The sequence below is a fragment of the Athene noctua genome, chromosome 16 (genome assembly GCF_965140245.1).
Source record: "Athene noctua chromosome 16, bAthNoc1.hap1.1, whole genome shotgun sequence".
NCBI classification, from domain to species: Eukaryota; Metazoa; Chordata; class Aves; order Strigiformes; family Strigidae; genus Athene; species Athene noctua.
The window spans coordinates 15779223-15796569 of NC_134052.1; the positions used below are offsets into that span (position 1 = coordinate 15779223).

General features: G+C 42.8%; 1 protein-coding gene across 4 annotated transcripts in view; it reads left to right on the forward strand.

The window, feature by feature from the left end:
- Nucleotides 1-2572: 2572 nt before the first annotated feature.
- ZBTB46 (zinc finger and BTB domain containing 46) overlaps nucleotides 2573-17347 on the forward strand; it is a 58032-nt gene continuing 43257 nt past the window's right edge. For 2 of the 4 annotated variants that reach the window (XM_074920554.1, XM_074920557.1), the window contains exons 1-4: nucleotides 2573-3042; nucleotides 3185-3365; nucleotides 9795-9922; nucleotides 11726-11865. In XM_074920554.1, the coding sequence (XP_074776655.1) occupies nucleotides 11812-11865 (54 nt within the window). In that variant the 5' untranslated portion in view covers nucleotides 2573-3042; nucleotides 3185-3365; nucleotides 9795-9922; nucleotides 11726-11811. The remainder of the gene's footprint in view (nucleotides 3043-3184; nucleotides 3366-9794; nucleotides 9923-11725; nucleotides 11866-17347) is intronic. The other 2 variants (XM_074920555.1, XM_074920556.1) reach the window with 2 other exon arrangements.

Genomic DNA, 17347 nt, shown 5'->3' on the forward strand with positions numbered 1-17347 from the left:
CCTGAAATCCTTTGTGCGGAACAGCTTTGGGAAAGTCGGCCTGCCGCCACCCTCCCCCTCTTGGAGAGCGTTCCCCAGGGCAGTGCCCAGGCTGCAGCTGCTGCTGCTCTGGGGGAGTCAGCCCAGCCTGACACGCAAATAAATACTACATAAATAAATACTTTCTTCCAACAAAGACCTGAGGAAGAAACCCTGGGTAGGAGGAGAGGAAGAGAATGTACGTGCTGAACCTGAGGAGCTCCGGGATAACAGGGGGAGCTCGGTCGGTGATATGGAGGAATGAGGAAAGGCAGGAGAGCTTATAGCTGTAGCCAGGTATAATACAGATTTTATGCAAAATAGGTATATTTGCATAAAGATATAGCTCTATTTTCAATCAGCCCCTATAACCTTCAATCAGCCACTCTAACCTTCACGTTTCAGCGTGAAGCCAAAAAAGAAGAAAGACTTAAAGCACCGAAGAATTTAACACCTGCAGGCGCAGAGGGGGATAGCTTCCCGTGAAAACCGGCTTGAGCATTTAGGGTGGAAAAGGGATTTTGGCTGTTTAGTTCCGGTGCTCTTCACCCACAGGTGACAGAGACCGGGAAACGTGCATCCGACGAGGCGAACACCCAGGATTGTGTGCGCAGAAAGAGCAGGTGGCAGCAGGAAACCCCGCCTGGCGATGATTTTATGTTGCTTAAGTCTAAGAAATCGTGTCCTACGTTGCATTAACAGACAACTTCTGCAAAGTCTTCATTTGCATTTTAATGGAACTCTTTCTAGGAAGGTGCTGCTTGGACTCTGTCGCAATATAAAATAAAGAGGCAGTTAAAAACATGCTGGAGTTAAAAGACATTTGATTTTCATTAATCAAGTTTATTCATAGTCTTTTCAAAATTAAAGGTATTTAGTGTACGTAGGAGGAAATGAGGGGTGAAGGAAAACACATGACGGAACATCTGTTTATTTAAATTACAGATTAAAAAGTGGAAAATACACTTTTTAGCGAGGGGACGTCCTAGAGATTAAAAGCACCTTGTAGAAAAGGATCTGAATAAAGAGTAGGCATAAAAGTCAGCGCCGAGGTTTCAACAGAAGGTCTGCCTACTTGAAAGCCAGAGATGAAGAAAACACACAGGATGAAGGAAAGGAAACCACGGAGGAAATTTTTAAACCTTAGGCACGCAATTAGCTGGGCAATTACTGTGATTACACGCCTAAACCAGTTAACTCTGCGAACAAGCGGCCAACCCCAGTTACTCGTGCGTGTATTTCCCCAATTTTGGCCACAATCACAGTACGCAAATGTTGACAAACAGCTTGCAAACATTTTATCTGCTGGACCGACTCCTGCTTTCACAATCCAGCAACCGCAGAGATTTCAAGACAGATTCCCCTGCTCACCACAGCTATCGTACGATCTGCGCTGCCTTCCTCCACGCTCCAGACCTATCCTGCCCTGTTAAGCTCTGTCCTTTGAAATATAGGGCAGTTTCTGTCAGATCCTTCAGCGAGCCGGTCGGAAGGGCAAAATCCTGCCCTTTGTTGCAACAAGAGGTTTTTTCATCCCCGGATCCGGTGGCCGGCGAGTAACTGTGATCTCCATTTCGCAGCGGCACAACCTCACTCTCCAGACCTCCAGCCACACTCTCCAGACCTCCAGCCACGCTCTCCAGCCATGAAGCCGGGCCAGCGCCCCGCTGCCCAGCCAAGCCAGGGGGGGCTCTGAAGTCAGCAGATCTTTTATTTTTATTTTTTTCCCAGAGGGTTGTGTGACATACAGCTTATTTCTTAAGCGAGTGGAAGAGCGGGGGCTTTTTTTTTTTTTTCCCCCTACAAGGTGCTGAGGAGGCTGCAGCACGGCCCGGGCAGCAGCCCAGCCCCACCGGGAGCCCCGTGATGAGCAAACCCCCCGTCCTTCATCCCGGCTCTTCCTCGCCCTCCCCGGGCGTGGCTCCTCGGGGCGAGGGAGAGGCCGCGGCGGGCCTGAGGGGCTGCACCCCGGCGACAGGGGAAAGAGCCGCCCGCAGCGGCGCGCTCCTCCCTCGGGGACCGGTCGCACCTGCCGCCGCGGCGAGGGCAGGCAGAGGAGATGCCCGACGAGCCCCACACGGGGCCGGGGTCGGTGCGGAGCGGGGCCGGGGGGCGGTAGGAGGGAGGGGGGGGGGGGCCGAGCCGCCCGCCTCAGCGCTGTCACCGCGCCGTCCCGTCGTGCCCCGCGCGGGCGAGCCCGGGCGCGCGCCCCCGCCCTCCCTCACTTCCGGTGTCCGGCAGCGGCAGGAGCCGCCGGCGGCGCCCCCGCTCCCCCGGCGCGAGGGGAGGGGCGGGGACAAGGGGGCGGGGCTTTACGGAGGCCAGTTCCCGCCACCGCCCAATCACCGGCCGCCAATGGGGAAGGGAGGGGGGAAGAAGGGGCGGGGAAAGCGCCGGCACGCGCCGCGCGGCGCCGCCCCCCCCGCCCGCCGCGGGCTCGCGCCCCGCGCGCCCGAGGGAGCGGCGGGAGCGCGCCCGGGCGCCCCCCCCCCCCTCCTGCTTCCCCCCCCAACTCCGCCGGCTTCTCCCCCCCCCCCTCCTCCGCCCTCCTCCCCCCTTCCCCTTCCCCTCCCCGCCCGGGAGGAGAGGCACGGAGTGACCGACGGAGCCAGAGCTCCGGCCGCTCCGAGACCCCGCTCTCCTCCATGGGGCCCAGGTAAGCGCGCCGCCCCCTCAGGCGAGCGGGGGGTCGCCATGGCCGCCCGCCCCCTGAGGCGGCGGCGGGGCGGGCCGCCCCCATCCCCGCGGCCGCCCTGAGGCGAGGTGAGGCGGACAACGCTCCGGGGGGGGCGGTGGGGAGTCCGTCTGTCCGTCCGTCCCCCCCCCCCGCTGCTCCCGCACCGCCGCCTCGTTTATTATCATCGTTATTATCACCCCCCACCCCGGCACCCTCCTCCGCCGCGGGCAGAACCCGCCGCCCGTCGCGGGGGGAGCGGGGGCCGATCGCTCCCTGCCCGCGGAGGGGGCACGGTGCCTTCTTTGGGACGCGATGTCTTATTTGGTGTGGGTGGATGGCTTAACTTGGTAAGTGGCAGGGTTTAACCCCCCTCCCCCGGCCCTCCCCTCCCCTCGCTCCTCCGCCCGCCCCCCCCCCCCCCCCCCCCCTCCCCGTAACCTCCAAAAGGGGAATTTTCCAGCTGGTAATTTCTGCTGCGTCAACACCCAGCTCAAGGGAGAGGAGAAGAGACAAGGGGGCATTTTAACAGCAGCTCCACTTGCGAATAGCCAGCCTCAATCCCGGCTCCAGCATTAAAACCCTTTCCGCCCCCTAAAAACCAGCATCCGTGCAAGTTGGACCAAGAGTTTGTCAGGAGTGTGGTTCAAAACTGCTTGGAAAAAGGGATGAGGTAATAATACTGGTGAAGCATGTTGTATTTCTCTCTTTCTGCCTGTCTCTCTTTCTCTTTCTCCCTCTCCTTTTTTTTTTTTTTTTTTTTTTTTTTTTTTTTTTTTTTAAAGCCAGGCCTGTTTTGGGTTATTGTCTCCCCCTAAAGCCAGACATAGATCGCCTGGCCTTGCCTCCATTTTAATTGCAGGCTGAAATGGGGGAAGTGACCCTCTTTTTTTTTTTTTAAGAATAAAAAAAACCCACCCAAAACCCAACAAACAGAAAAAACCCCTTGAAAAAATAATGCTGTTCCTTGGGAGGGGGGGGGGGAATATATAGATGATTTTTCATAAGGCTGTAACAAGTGCAAAAGTGGCTGGAAATGTTTTCTGTCATGCTGGGAAACTAGTGAGGTATTCTCCCCCCTCCCCAGAAGAAAGTGTTTGTAAAATTTGGCTGAGGGGAGAAGGAGAGGTGCTGGGAAAAGAAGGGGTTGTGCTACTGGATTGTCTTTGTGTCTCTGTAAATAGACATGTCAGTTCCCAAAGTAATACAAGTAGTGTCTGATAACTCAATCCCAGATGACAAATAGAGAATGGAGCAGATTTTCAGGACTGTAATAGTGGGAGGATTTCTCTTTTGAAACGGAGGGAAAAAAAAAAAAATGTTGGTACCTCCTGAGGAGGTTCTTCACCGGTGCGTTATTGTGAAGCTGAGCGTTTGGATGAAATCCGGAGATATAAATTGATATTTATTTATTTTTACACCTGACAGGGGAAAGATAAACAAAGGAGAGTTTAACAGCTCTTTAATGAATTCCTCATGCTTTTTATTTTGCAATCTCAATGATTCATTTGGCAAGCCTTACAGGACCGGATTATTATCAGCATTGTTTAAAGCCATGCTAATTAGGAGATGTGTTTAGCAAACAGTGGTATTGTAGACACCTGTACCAAAGTTCTTGCATGCATTTTAATTGCATCACTGGTATCATTTTTAGCATTTAGTCACTGTAATATAGATCTAGGTCTCAGTTCTCGAACTTGATCAAGTATTTATTACAAGTGTGGATTCTCTGTGCATGTAGAGCAGCCCTGCTACTAATGCATTAAATGTATTTTCTCAAAAAAGAGAGGAAGTATGTCTTTTAATTATTTTTTTGTCTGGGGGGTTCAAGAGGAAAACTTATGTTATCCAAGAAGAGTGAGAAAAATGTAATTTTGAGGAAGCAGCTTGCTGTGACTGGAGAGCTCTTCCACTTTTATCAATACCTTGCTTGAACATTTTATGGTTTTATAACATCTTTTAAATGGAAATAAAATTTAACTTTCCCCTTCTAAATTCCGCCTAGCTTTTCTCACTGTTTATCAAGTTTTATATTTTGAAATCCTCAGTGATGGAAAAAAAAAAAAAAAAGGGTGGAGTGTATTATTAGTCACAATATTTTCAACATGTGGTGAGGAATTATCGCTCTAAGGTGCTTTTTGGGAACTGACAAGAAATGGAGAGAGGAGCCTGCCCTGTGGACTGGAGGGAGAGCTACAAAGCAGTATTAGGGGAGCTCCCAAACATACGTTCCTGAAAAATATTATGTGGTCTGGTAGGCTGGTGGGATAACTGTAACTGAAATAGAAAACTAGTCTTTTGTTTTTGATGCAGCCTGTCCAGGAGGGGGAAACTCACTCACAGCTAAACTTCTCTCGCAGCTATTTTCATAGACTGTATGTTAAATTTGGTGTAATTGAGTCAATTTTAGTGCGGTACCAAAAAATGGGGTATTCTAACACTAGATGTTTATCCATATACTTTAAATGCTGCTTCGTTCTGGAGTGTGTAGGATTGAGCCTTTGAAAACATGACCTGTACACGGGGTTCTTGGAGACTGAAGAAAATGGGCCGCTTTTTCCCCGTGGTCTTTGTTTTCTGGGACAGTTGTACAACAGTGGATATGTTCTTTGCAAGAGGATTTTTTTATTTTTTTTTTTAATATCTGGAAGCGCTTAGAGGAAAACCAGTTTAGCAGCCCCCCCCCTCCCTAGCAGTCCTCTGTCAAAAGGAAAAATGCCTCGTGTTGGAAAGATCTGTTATTTGCTGTTCATACGACTGCTTTTCCTCCGGTAACGAGTTGTGTTGCTGTGAGGTTGAGCGTATTCTTTTTGTCTTTGCTATCCACTTGTGTGGATTTTTTTTTTTTTTTTTTTTTTTTCAGATACGTGTTTTTGAAGTTTCTAAGCAAAGTTTCCTGTCTTCCCAGCAGCACAGCAGCAGGCTAACACCCAATCCAAACTGCTGTTGCTTGCTTTCAGAGCAGAATTATTTCATAAACAGCTCAACCTTTCCCAGGACATTTTTCCCTTCATGTTCTTGCCGGTTTTACTGGCTGCTCCAGAGCACTCTGTACCGCTCTCTAGACTCCTCCTAAATTGGTAAAAAGCGTTCAGAGGGGTTTTCCTTGCTCCTGTGTGCTTAGTTTAATGGGCAAACAAAAGGGCAAAGAGAGGGCTTAGTTTAAGTCTTTGAAGAGCTACCTGCAGTTGTAATGGTTATCCCACATGTCCGTTATAATTCCCAGGAGCCATTCCTGGTTGTGAGCGTTACCCTAGAAAATTCCGACACTTTGCACAAAAAGATTAATACCATGTTTATATTTTGCTTCTGGCTTATGACTGGCCTGAATATTTTTTTAAGTGGGTATCTTACCTGTGTTTTATGTGTGTGATATTTGAAACTCAAAATGTATTAATAGTGAAAGCAAGCGTGCTGTGGGGTTGTCTGTAGATAGCAGGGGTCATGTTAGGCGAGAGTACAAGGACCTACCACGTCTGTGAGATAGAGGGAGGCATTTGGTCTGCGTGAAGTACTGCGATACTACTCCTTAACTAAGGATCTCTGTGAGCGTTTTAATGGTGTTTTGGTCAAGTACAAGGACGGTGTTAAAATTTGTTGCTTCAAAACTTCAACTTTATTCCTTCTTGAGGACTTTTTGTTTCGCTAGGTGATGTGTTTGTGTTACAGCCCCTTTAAATACAACTTTCAGTAGCTGGTTTTCTCAATTCCCTCTAGATTTTTAGTCCTTTAGGCAGGAGGAGAAATAAAAGTGCGTATCGCTTGGTGCGGGACTTCTTTCCCTTGAGATGTGAGAGGAGAGAACCTCGACTGCCCTGAACAGTTCAGTAGTTTTCTGGTTTGTGCTGCCTGGGTGGTTTGGGTGCACAAGGATCTCCAGTTTGGAGGGATAGCTGCCCAGGATTCGGTTCTCATCCTCTAGCTGTTGACTGAACGTGCTGGCGTCGTAACTGCTTTTGATCAGCCTTCCCCTTCTGTGAAACAGCGGTGCAGGGGTTTACTCAGCTCTTCCAAAAGATTTCCTGTTACACTGTTGAAAAATCATAGTTGTGCTAGAAACACTTACTCTTCATAAATGCAAACTATTGTGAAGTCCTCGCTGAATTTCCAATGAGGTATGGTGGAGTTCAGAGGCTCGTGGGTGGGGTTTTCTGTCCCTTACCAAGTTAGCTGTGGTGCAGTTATTTTCTGAGCAGTTACTGTAACTTTCTTTCCTACCCATATATTTAAGAAACATCAGACTGCCGTTGAAACGCTAGTTTTGAATAGCTTCCGAGTGCTTCGCGGGCAGGCTGAGATCCTTGACGGTAATTCTAATTAGATGGAAATGCGTTCCACTTTGCGGTGTTCTGTTGCGCGCAGGTAAGGATGTACGAGCGCGTGGAACCAGCTGCGGAGAGGAACAGTAGCTTTGCTGAAATATAACGGGTAGATGCCAAGTTATAGAGCTGAAACTCACCTTTTTGCCTCACGTTTTGGGGGATGCAGCTTTTATTCCAGCCCGTACAGCGATGCTGCCTTTTGTCCTTTTACTCACTTGGCTTGTGTACGCACTCAGGAAGGAAAACATTTGCAAATGTTGGGAGCTGTTTAGCGTTCGCTTTATAGTAAAACTGAGTTGGGGTCTCCTGTAATGGAGCGAGGCATCAGAAATATTCTACAAACACAGCTATTAGCTTGTGCGTGGATTAAAATAAACTTAGTAACAAGAATGTCAGAGTGTGTGCCAGGAATTTAGGTGCTTAAGAACCCTACTTAGAGAAGTGAGTAGGGTTTTACATATTAAGGAATATGTTTATACCTGTATATACTTAAATACCTAGTTATCTTTCCTAATAATTTCCTTGGCTTGTGTTGAACAAACTGCTTATTCCATCCAAGCGACTTTGCTTCCTGGTATTTCTTACCTTGTGAAGCACAACTCTGCAGAAAGAGTGGATATTTCAGGCAGTTACTCTTCTTTTGACAAAGGGGTTAAACAAAATTTGCACCTTTTGCACTTACATACCATTGGAGGAAATACTTTTCTGACTAGTGCTCAAATCATGCTCTGAAACAGAAGAATTGATGGTCTGTACTAGCATTAGGTGCTTAAAATACCCAAACGGACTAGTTTAAGTACTGATAAATGAAGTAGTCAGGATACAGTACTCCTAAAAGTCCTGCCTCTACAGTAGTAGAGAATGAGGTGGTGGCTAAATATAAAACTAGCTTATTGACTTCCTTCTTATTACCACTGCATCCTTCTTGGCTTCACTCCACTTTTTTTTTTTTTTTTTTTTAAATCATAGTTGATCAAATCTGGATTATGAGATTTATACTAAAAAGTAAAAAGGAATACAAGGCACTAAGTGCATGTACTGTGAATTACACAAACATAATTAGATTGTTTGCAGAGCACCTTGTATGTTATCTTTAGTTTTGCACTGGTTGATTTTTTTAACTCTTAGATTATTCCCGATTCCTTACGTGTCTTTTCTGTCTTTTAGGTGTTCTTTCCCTCGGTTCCTCCCAGCACTAAACTTCTCTTTAAAAATTACCTCATGATTCTTCTTCCTTCTTCAGCTCCCTCCCTTTTTACATACTGTGTTTGGGAACTTTAGCAAAGATCCCCTAGTTAAAAAGCCAAAAACCAGTGAGAAAGTTTTGGGGGAACCATTCTTCAGGGCAATTCCCAGTGAGATATGCTTGCTTTAATCCTCTTTTTTTTAAGGTGCTTTTTATGTTGTTTTTTGTCTAACAGATGCACAGGGGCAAAGTCTTTTGCTTAGATTTCTTTTGTGACTTTTTTTTTTTTTTAAGTGGGAGCTTAAGGTCTTGTAGGTTTTAATGGCACTTGGACAGGTAAGTGTCATACTAGCCACAGGCATTTGGATTTTTTTAGGTTGTTTTTTAATCTTCACTGCTAGAGCAGCAGATATACCTGTAGCTAAATTCTTGTATTTTTTGATATCACCAGACTTGTCAAGGCTGGTACCCTGTAAGGTACTTGCTTTTTCAGTGCTGGCTAGCTCTCACGTGTTCTGGCTGCGTTCTGCAAGGTCTGTGGCATGGGTAGGGTTGGATCAGTTCCTCTCTTGATTCAACCAGACGAGAGAAAGAGAGAACAGAGATCAAAAATAGGGGAATGATATGAGCAACCGTTTCTGTACCATGATGGAGCGACAGACACCTGGACGGAGTTGGAAGTTATGGGGAAATGAATAAGGGAATGCAGAGGAAATGCAAAGTGCAGTGGAAATACTACTGCGAGTGAGCATTTTGAACTAAAGCGTGCACCCGGTGCCCTGTTGGAAAGGTGCATCCTGTTGTATTAGCAACTTGTTACCAGTTGGAATATTCTGTTTCAGGCTGCAGAGCTTTTACAGGCATGAACAATAAAACTTTTACCTGCTGTTAGGTATTTGCATCTTTTTCTGTACCTTTGTGGGTTTTCTTTTTTGAAAATGTTTAAATTCTTGCAAGAGGAGCAAACTGCTTTACTTAGTAGTACCTTTGTGCGTGCTGCTCTTGAACTTGAGGGTCACACTGGCTTTTGAAGGCCATGACTCAGTCAGGTTGGGTGGAAATAGAACTCAAATATCTTGCTTTTGTATAATGTGGATACATAATTTTTCTGTAACCTTTGGTTTGAGGAGAATCACTGTAACTCTTAAATTTAGATTAATGCTAACCCCATGTCAAGTGTGGGGATGGCAGGTGTCACAGAAACATTAACTGAAACTTTGTGATGTTTACTGCAACAAACAATGTTGTTAAAATTGTTGGAAATCCTCATATAAAGCACTGTTTTTTACAGTGATTTCTTCCAAGCATTTCTGTCTGGAAGCGCAGTCAGAAATTGTTAATAGTCTTAAAATTAGTATGTTAAACTCTTTCTTTAACTTAACACGAGGGCTAAAGGATTTTTCCTATCTGTCAGAACATATCAGAATATATTTCCTGTATTTTAGAGTATTTCTCGTTCAAAATGGGAAACTGGGTTGTAAATATGCAGTTGTTTTAACTGTTGCTTGTATTTATTTGACACCGAAGGTTTTTGTATTAAGTTCAAGTTTAGATTTTAATTTTTGCCTCCTGTTCTTTTCATTCCCTACTACAGGGCATCTGATGAACCTTTTGGAGCTTGTTCCCGGAGACCATTCTCCTCTATTCATTAAATCATGCACTATCCAGCTGTGAAACATTGTGACATTTATTTTTGCTAACAGGAAACATTTTCAGATAGTGGTAAGTTCTCAGCATTTAAGGATATTTTTGTAATGTGGTAAGGGAAAGAGTAGCTGCATATACCATTGTCATGAGGAATTACAGTTCTTTATAAATTTTGACTTAACATTGATAACAAAGGCTTGCTTAGAAATCTTACCCAACTGCAAAAGTTGAAGAAATACCTCTGGCTATTCTTCTGCTCTTACCTTGTGGTAGGGCTGCCTCCATTAATCATGGTCACTGGGTTCTCTTCTGTTCGATTAGAAGAGGAAAACAGGTGCAGAGCTCAAAGCAAGAAGGAAAAATGCAGAGCAGTGCAAAATAGGGTAGGTCTCAGCTTTACAGTTCTTACCAGACTGTTCTGGCTCGTTTTGTGACTCTGGGACGGAGGCGTAAATGAGAGTCTTAACAGTAACAGTCCTAAGCCTGGGTGAAAATACGTATTACTTTTACACTTCGCTAACAAAGTAATTGCCCGTGTGTCTGTGTTGGTCTGGCTCCCTCACTCCCCCATTTTATTTTATTTTTTTTAACTGTCTAACTAACAGGACTGAAAAGAGCTAGCCAAAACAATTGCTATGGAGAAGCAATCAGAATTAGAGAAAGGCAAGACTTGGCAGTCTGAAATAGAAATTGAGAACAAAGTCAATGGTATTTGCCTCAGTTGGGTTATATTTGTTTGCAAGATTTTCACAGTTCTGCTTGTTGCCATAAGAATGCTTGGATTTTCCTTATTACTTCATTTGTTTATTAGATATGTTATTTCAGCATTTATAATGGTGAGCATTATTTTGTTTTGGAAAAGCTTTCTTAATTTCTATCTTCTGATGTTTTCTTTCCCAATCTCACTACAGAAGGTCAGTCTTGAAATCAGCAGTATTGATTTATAGCTCATTTTCATTAAGAGAGCTAATCTGTATGATGTCCGGAATACAGAGATCAGAAATATATGGCAAATACTTTGCTGTAATGATTAACAGTATATAAACAGTATAAAGTTTTGAATAACTTATAGTCTGAAGTTTTAGTTGAAGTTAAATGTTGAAAGTGTAGTGAATATGTTATTCTGAAGAAAATAAAGTCATTTGTTTAAGGAAAAACAGGTGTACAAGTGGATAGTTACAGTCGATGTGTCCTCACAGACAAAGAACCTCTGTGTGAACTATTCCTTATACCTTGTAATCATAAATACTGATGTTTTATCTGAGAAGTCTTATCTGTGAATGTGCCTTACTATACCTAAACATCTCTATTTTACAGAGAATCTTCAAAATCTTGGAATTGTTTAGTCTCCTAACCTCAAATGGCATCAGCCAGTAGAAACTGGCTGTTAAACATTTCAAGAGGAAATTCTCATGAATATTCCACTGCAAACTTGATTTTTTTTTTTTTTTTTTTTCAGGAATTGTATTGGTAGCTTTTTAACCTCAGTATTTGATAGGTCAGATAAGGTGAATTAGTGCCCTTTGGGCCAGAAATGTCTCTTTAAAGAGTCATTAAAGTGAGAATGTTTTGAAAAGCTACCAAACAGGAAACACTGTTGTTTCAAGGATCTGTTTGAAGTTTTAGTATCTAAAATTAGACTTTTTTTTTTTCCCATACTTTAAGAAGTAACTCTTGCTTATATTATTGCAAAAAAAAATGTAACCAGGCTTTAATTACCTGTAGTGTATTGATATGCTTTGAGTTAACGTATGTGGGGCTGGTTAAGTCATAAATAAGGGGAGTTTGGAGGGAAAGCACTTCAAAATGTATCGCTGTTGTTCAGTAATCTTGTAGTTTAATGTTCATAACTTCTTCCGGTTTGTTTTTTTGTTATAGTCCTGTCTTTCTGCTACGAGAGTGCACAGCAGTGCTATCGGAAGGTCACAGAACAGTGCACTACCTGTGCTGCCCTAGGGCTGTTGATGTCCTCAGCTGTTGTAGGAGAAACGCTAGACCTGGAACCCAGTTTGTTACTGGTAAGAAGTAATTGTCTTGGATTTTTTTTTTTAATATTAAAGTTTGCATGCTTTCTTGAACAAAACCAGTAAAAAAAAAATCTCTTCACTGCTTATTACTTGAAGAACACTATAGCAAAATGTGCATCTGGGGTCTTTTTTTTTTTTTTTATTACCTCCCCCAGCCTATTTAACTTTACAGTTTCTAAATTTCTAATTCTAATTTCTAATTGCCTTCCTTCCAATATGCGGGGGCTAACAGTTTTCCCTTAGCTCTCATTTTCAGACCTGGTTTTCTCTTGAAATTCTTTACACGCTGTCAGAGCTATTGCAGGTTAAATGGATTTTTCCAAGATACCTTCAGAAATCCTGTCTTTTGGTCACACTTTTGTGTGCTTCTGCACACTAGCTGGCCCCGTAACTTCAGCTAGATGGTTTGATAAACCAGCCAAGTTGCTGGTTTAAAGTTTTGGAGTAGAGAATGAAAATATTTGATGATAGCTCCCTGTTATGTTCTGCCTGTTGGAGTTAGATTTTGCTTATGGTTCGTGTTTGGATTGCAGAAACAAAGCTTTGATGATATGAATGACTAGAACTGTGTAGTGTTTTGCTTGTCCTTCTTATTTTTGCTGAAATTGGCCTTTTGAGCTCCTAACTGCATTCAGTTCTATGTATTTTCATGGTAGAAGCAATTGTAAACTGACGTTATGGTCTTAAATATATTGTATTTCCTGACTAAATCTAACCTGGGCCAACAGGGAGTTGGAATCTCTCTGCCTGCCCTGAGAACCAGTGGTTCAAGTGAGTGATTTCTTTGCTGGTGTGTTACAGCTGCTGAAGGTGTAATGCTTGCCCTGCTGCTGCTGTCTGAATTTCACTCATCTTTCTGGATTGTAACTGCTACAGAGATGCTAAATGGAGATGCTCTTTTAATGCTGTCGATCACGGAGTAGTGTTGGCTTGAAACTGGAGAAATTTTAGTGAATCATCATCAGGCAGATGTTAATTAAGCGTTGGTTGGGGCTTGGGGTTTTTTTTTTGCCCTACAATCATTGAGAATTGAGTGGCCCTCTTAAAATTGCTAACAAAAATATAACTAGTATTTTTAAGTTCACTGGAAAGAATTTGTTGCCCCAATTCTTGCCTTTTCTGTAGTTCTATAGTATTTCTCAAGCTGAATGATGAAACTTATTTTCTTCCTGTGATTCCTAACCCATAAGGATAAACATGCTCTGTTGGGCTGTAATTAAACCCTCTCATCCCCAGCCATAAGGGAAAAGCGGTACACTGTTGTTTTCATGAAACTGTTGAGTTGTGAGTAACCTCTTTGGCCCAAGGGTCTGGCTTGGTCTGTTTACAAACATCTGCCTGTTTCTCTCTGAATTCAGAGTTGCGGTTGGAATGGCCAACTTAAACAAGGAATGGTTGGTTTTGTGAACTGGAACAGGGTAGAAGAGTTTCTTTTTTGGCAACTGTTCATTTTCATAAACTGTTGCTTGCACCTACAAAGCTGAATGTACGAATATAATTTCTGGGTATTTAGTATCAAGAAATGGAAACTCTTCTAGAATCGTGTGCTCTTATTCCTCAAACACACTTAGGAGAAAACACTGTACTTGTGGAGATTTGTACTTGTAAAGCTCACGAGCAGTGTCTTTGCAGGGAGTTACCATCCTTTAATATCCCAAGTTTTCTGTTTTTTCTTTCATTTAGGAGAAGTGCAAGTACTGTCCTTTCCAGTTGCTAAGGTTACGTTGGGGTTTTTTTGTTCTCCATTCTTTTCAGCACAGGGCACATGGATAGGAGGAATCCTGTGCATTTCTGTTGTCTTTAATTGGATAAAAGTGAAACTCGTATACACACTATGTCTTGTGCAAGGAGGCGTTTCAAGCCCAATCTCACCTTACAGAGCTCCTTTACAGAGGAATTTAAAAAATGTTGGAATGTCTTGGGAGTGGAGACATGGACAGGACACAGGGGAAGCAAAGAAGTGGGGTGTGTTTGTTGGTTTTTTGTATAATAAACCATTGGAGTGAATTTGAGTTCTTCCTTAATCTGTTTTTACTTTTCTCTGAAGGGAGAGGGGGGAGGAAACAACACATTTTTGGTTAAATTCCAGTTGGCATGTTTTCTCTAGGGAGCATAGAGTGACTGGTGGAGGAGTGCACTAGTGAATATTTTGGTACTCTAACTTGTGTCCTCAGTATTGAGAGTGTAGAAACATGTTTCAAACATTGTAAGAGACTAAATGTCATGTAGTTTAAATTTTTGATTTGCTTATATTCTGAGAGAGCAAAAAGTAAACAAACAGAAAATTCTACCAACAGCAAAAACGTGAAAAACCCCTCTAGCCTCTTTTTTTTTTTTTTTTTTTCCCCCTTTTCTTTCCTGTTTTCTTTCTGAGTGAAGAGAGTTTATTTTTGTCCCCACTATTTCCCAGGAGAGTGGAGTGTGGAGGCTTTCATGTGTGTACTCCGTTCCTTGTCTGTGGCTTTTTGTTTAAATTCAAATAATGCACTGACTTTCAGATGCAACAAATTTGTACCCCTTAATTTTCCTGGTGTAAAAATTTTGGTCAAGAGACTTATTATGGGTGCATATGCTGAGAGGTTGGCTTTGTAGGTATTGGTAGTTACTCGTTTTAAGAAGAGTAGGTGAAGATTGTGTTTATTTAGACTCTTGTGTCATCAGGTGATATTTTCATGTTCAAATAACTGTACTGATAGTGCAAAATAAACAGTTTTCATAGATGCTATATTTGTAGAACTAGGTTCATTCTAGCTAGGGTTAAAGATTATATAAATTATTAATGCTTACTTTGAGACCAGGTTTTTGACAACATGAAAAACAAAAAGCTGGCCTGTATCTTGACAGAAGTTTTCATGGAAGTGATTATTAAATCTGCTCATGTTTGGTGGTTCTTGCTGTTACATGCAAGTGGTGTTTGTTTAGGGACAGGTTTTTTTTAGCTACCTTTTGGAAAGTAATAGACTTGAATTACTGTATTGTCTGCAAATTGACTTATGAAGAAAACTTGATCTGTTACAATTTATTTTGTGGAAAGTCTACAGATGAGCTTTCATGGTTCATTGGCTTCTTGGAAAGCTGTGTTGTAGCCGTGTGCTGTCATCGCAGGCACAGGCCTAAAGGATTTTAGTAGGTGCTCAACTTTGAAATCCTTCAGTGTACTAAAAAGACCTGAGATAAAACAAAAAAATGTATCATTGATCTTTGAGGTCTCTTTCTAGAAAATCTCCAGTTTATTCCATCTTTACGGTGCTTCCACTAGAAGTTTGAAGGGCACTGCTTTTCTGAAGAAATCTTTTAACAACATCTTTTAAGTGGAGATAAATATTACCAGGAAAACGGGGGGAAAAAAAGCAAAGCAACAACAAGCCACAAAACAGCATGTAAAATTGGAACACAAGAGCACAGGGTTTTGAAGCTTCCTGAATTTTTAACTACTAGCAAATTGCCTTAAATTTAACTTGGATTAATTCCCTAGTGATCCTTGACATTAAACGGATGTTCTGGTTTGACATGGGTAGACAGAAAACTAATTAATTCCTCTGAATTTGAGGCATATTTAATTTTCTCCCCCAAAGACCTCTCATTTAAAAGGTACAATGCTGTGACAAATGTTGAATGTGGAACGATGTGTATAAGGTAACAGACCTTTAGACAGAGGAAGATCAAGATATCTACAGTAATAATTGCTGGTTTGGAAGATGTTGAATTTTATTGATTAGACTGAACCTGGGAGTACCCACGTTGTTGCCTGCGTACTTGAAAGAGCTGTAATGTGCTCACCTGCCAGCGGGAAGGATGCTGCTCTTTGGGTGTCCTCCCCATCCATCTCTCTATCTCTTTAAAGTACTTTGGACCAAGGACAGGTTGTCTTTGCTTTGTGTAGAAGAATGTATATTGTCATTATTTGTACTTGTTTTCTTACATTCATCATATTTTAGAATGTCAGGTGTTTTGCTTTCTTGTGCAAAAGGTATCTACCCACCCTCTGCTCTTGTCCCCAGTGTCCTTGGAAACGTGGGCAAGGAAGACACAAGGACTGTATGATCTTACTGTAACGACACGCTTTTGTTCATCCGTGGCTTGCCTGGAGGGTGTCTTCTGTCAAGAGCTTGGTGGGTGGGAGGGAGGCCAGTACAGAATCTTGCATAGATTTTTGTGTACATCTGTGTTTAGTAAAAAAAAAAATCCCTTGATAGGAAACAAAGTCAGAGAAAAGCTGTTTCCTAAAGAGGCTTCATCTGTAAAAAGCACCAGATTAGTCAACGCCTGAACCTCAGACTGGTCCAGTCTAAACCAAAGGTAGCAAGAGACAAGTATTTTCATCTGGGTTTCTGCCACAGGCAGCTCAAACCGAGGACAAGGTCTGTCTAAAATAGACTGTTCTCAACAGTGAGGGGGAACCCAACCCACTGCACTAAGCTGGATAAATAGATGAAATAGTAAAGAAAATCACAAGGAATTGGTGTAATTCCCAGGTGAAAAACATTCAAGAAGAAAAGCTGTTGTTGTATAAATTCACAAAAGCAGGTGAAGACATTGACAAATACTCCTGATGCTAATCTGTATTAAATTGAGGAAATTATCCTTGCAGGAGATTTTTTTTTTTTTCTTTCTTCTTTCCCCCAACCAGTTTCAGAGGGTTGATGTCTTAGAATATGGATTTTGATACCTGTGATACCTTACCAAAAGGAAATGCCATATCTGAAACCTTGTGATGGCTTTGTAATTGTATGCTGTGAGGTTTTCTTGTGTCTTCCTGTGAATCATGTGGATATGGCAGCTTTTGAAGGCAGGATTGGTGATGGACAACTCATTTTATCCTATGTGGCAATTCATATTTCCTGAGGGGACTAAGCTGACTCTTCAGCTCCTAAAAGTAGATGCAGTAGTGGCTTCTGGAATAAAGACAAAACTGAACTGTCATTCTGCCTTAAGAGGTGGTTCTCTCAAACCTGACGATGTTGGGAAGTGGTTGCAGCCACCTACAGAGCCTGGGTTAGAGAGCTGCTGTGCTGGCTGGTTCCATCACAACCTTTTCAGGCCAAACACCTGAAAAATCCCCCCTTAGTCCCTGCCTCTAATTTTTATTTATTTATTTCATTTATTTGAAAAGGAAATGGCTTCTGTGTGAGAATTTGATTTGAGGTCTCTGGGCGGGTTTCAATGGTAAATAGGTGGTGTCGTTCAGATAGTGCAGAGCTACGCTATTATTGATCTCTTCCAGTTCAAATTTAAAAAAAATAAGCTGCTTTGTGCGCTCTGTCTTTAATTCTGTAGAAAAGCTGTATGGATTTGAAATAGATGAACACCAATTCAGCCTATTTGTGTTGCAGGAGGATGGTCTTTCCTCTCTAGAGGGAAGCAAATGCTTCTCAATGATCAGGGACCAGCTGGTCTTGCAAATTAGCATTTCTGACACTGCTGAAGAGACGGTGTCAGCTCCATTCTTGCGGAACTGGAGAAGCTTGTGCAG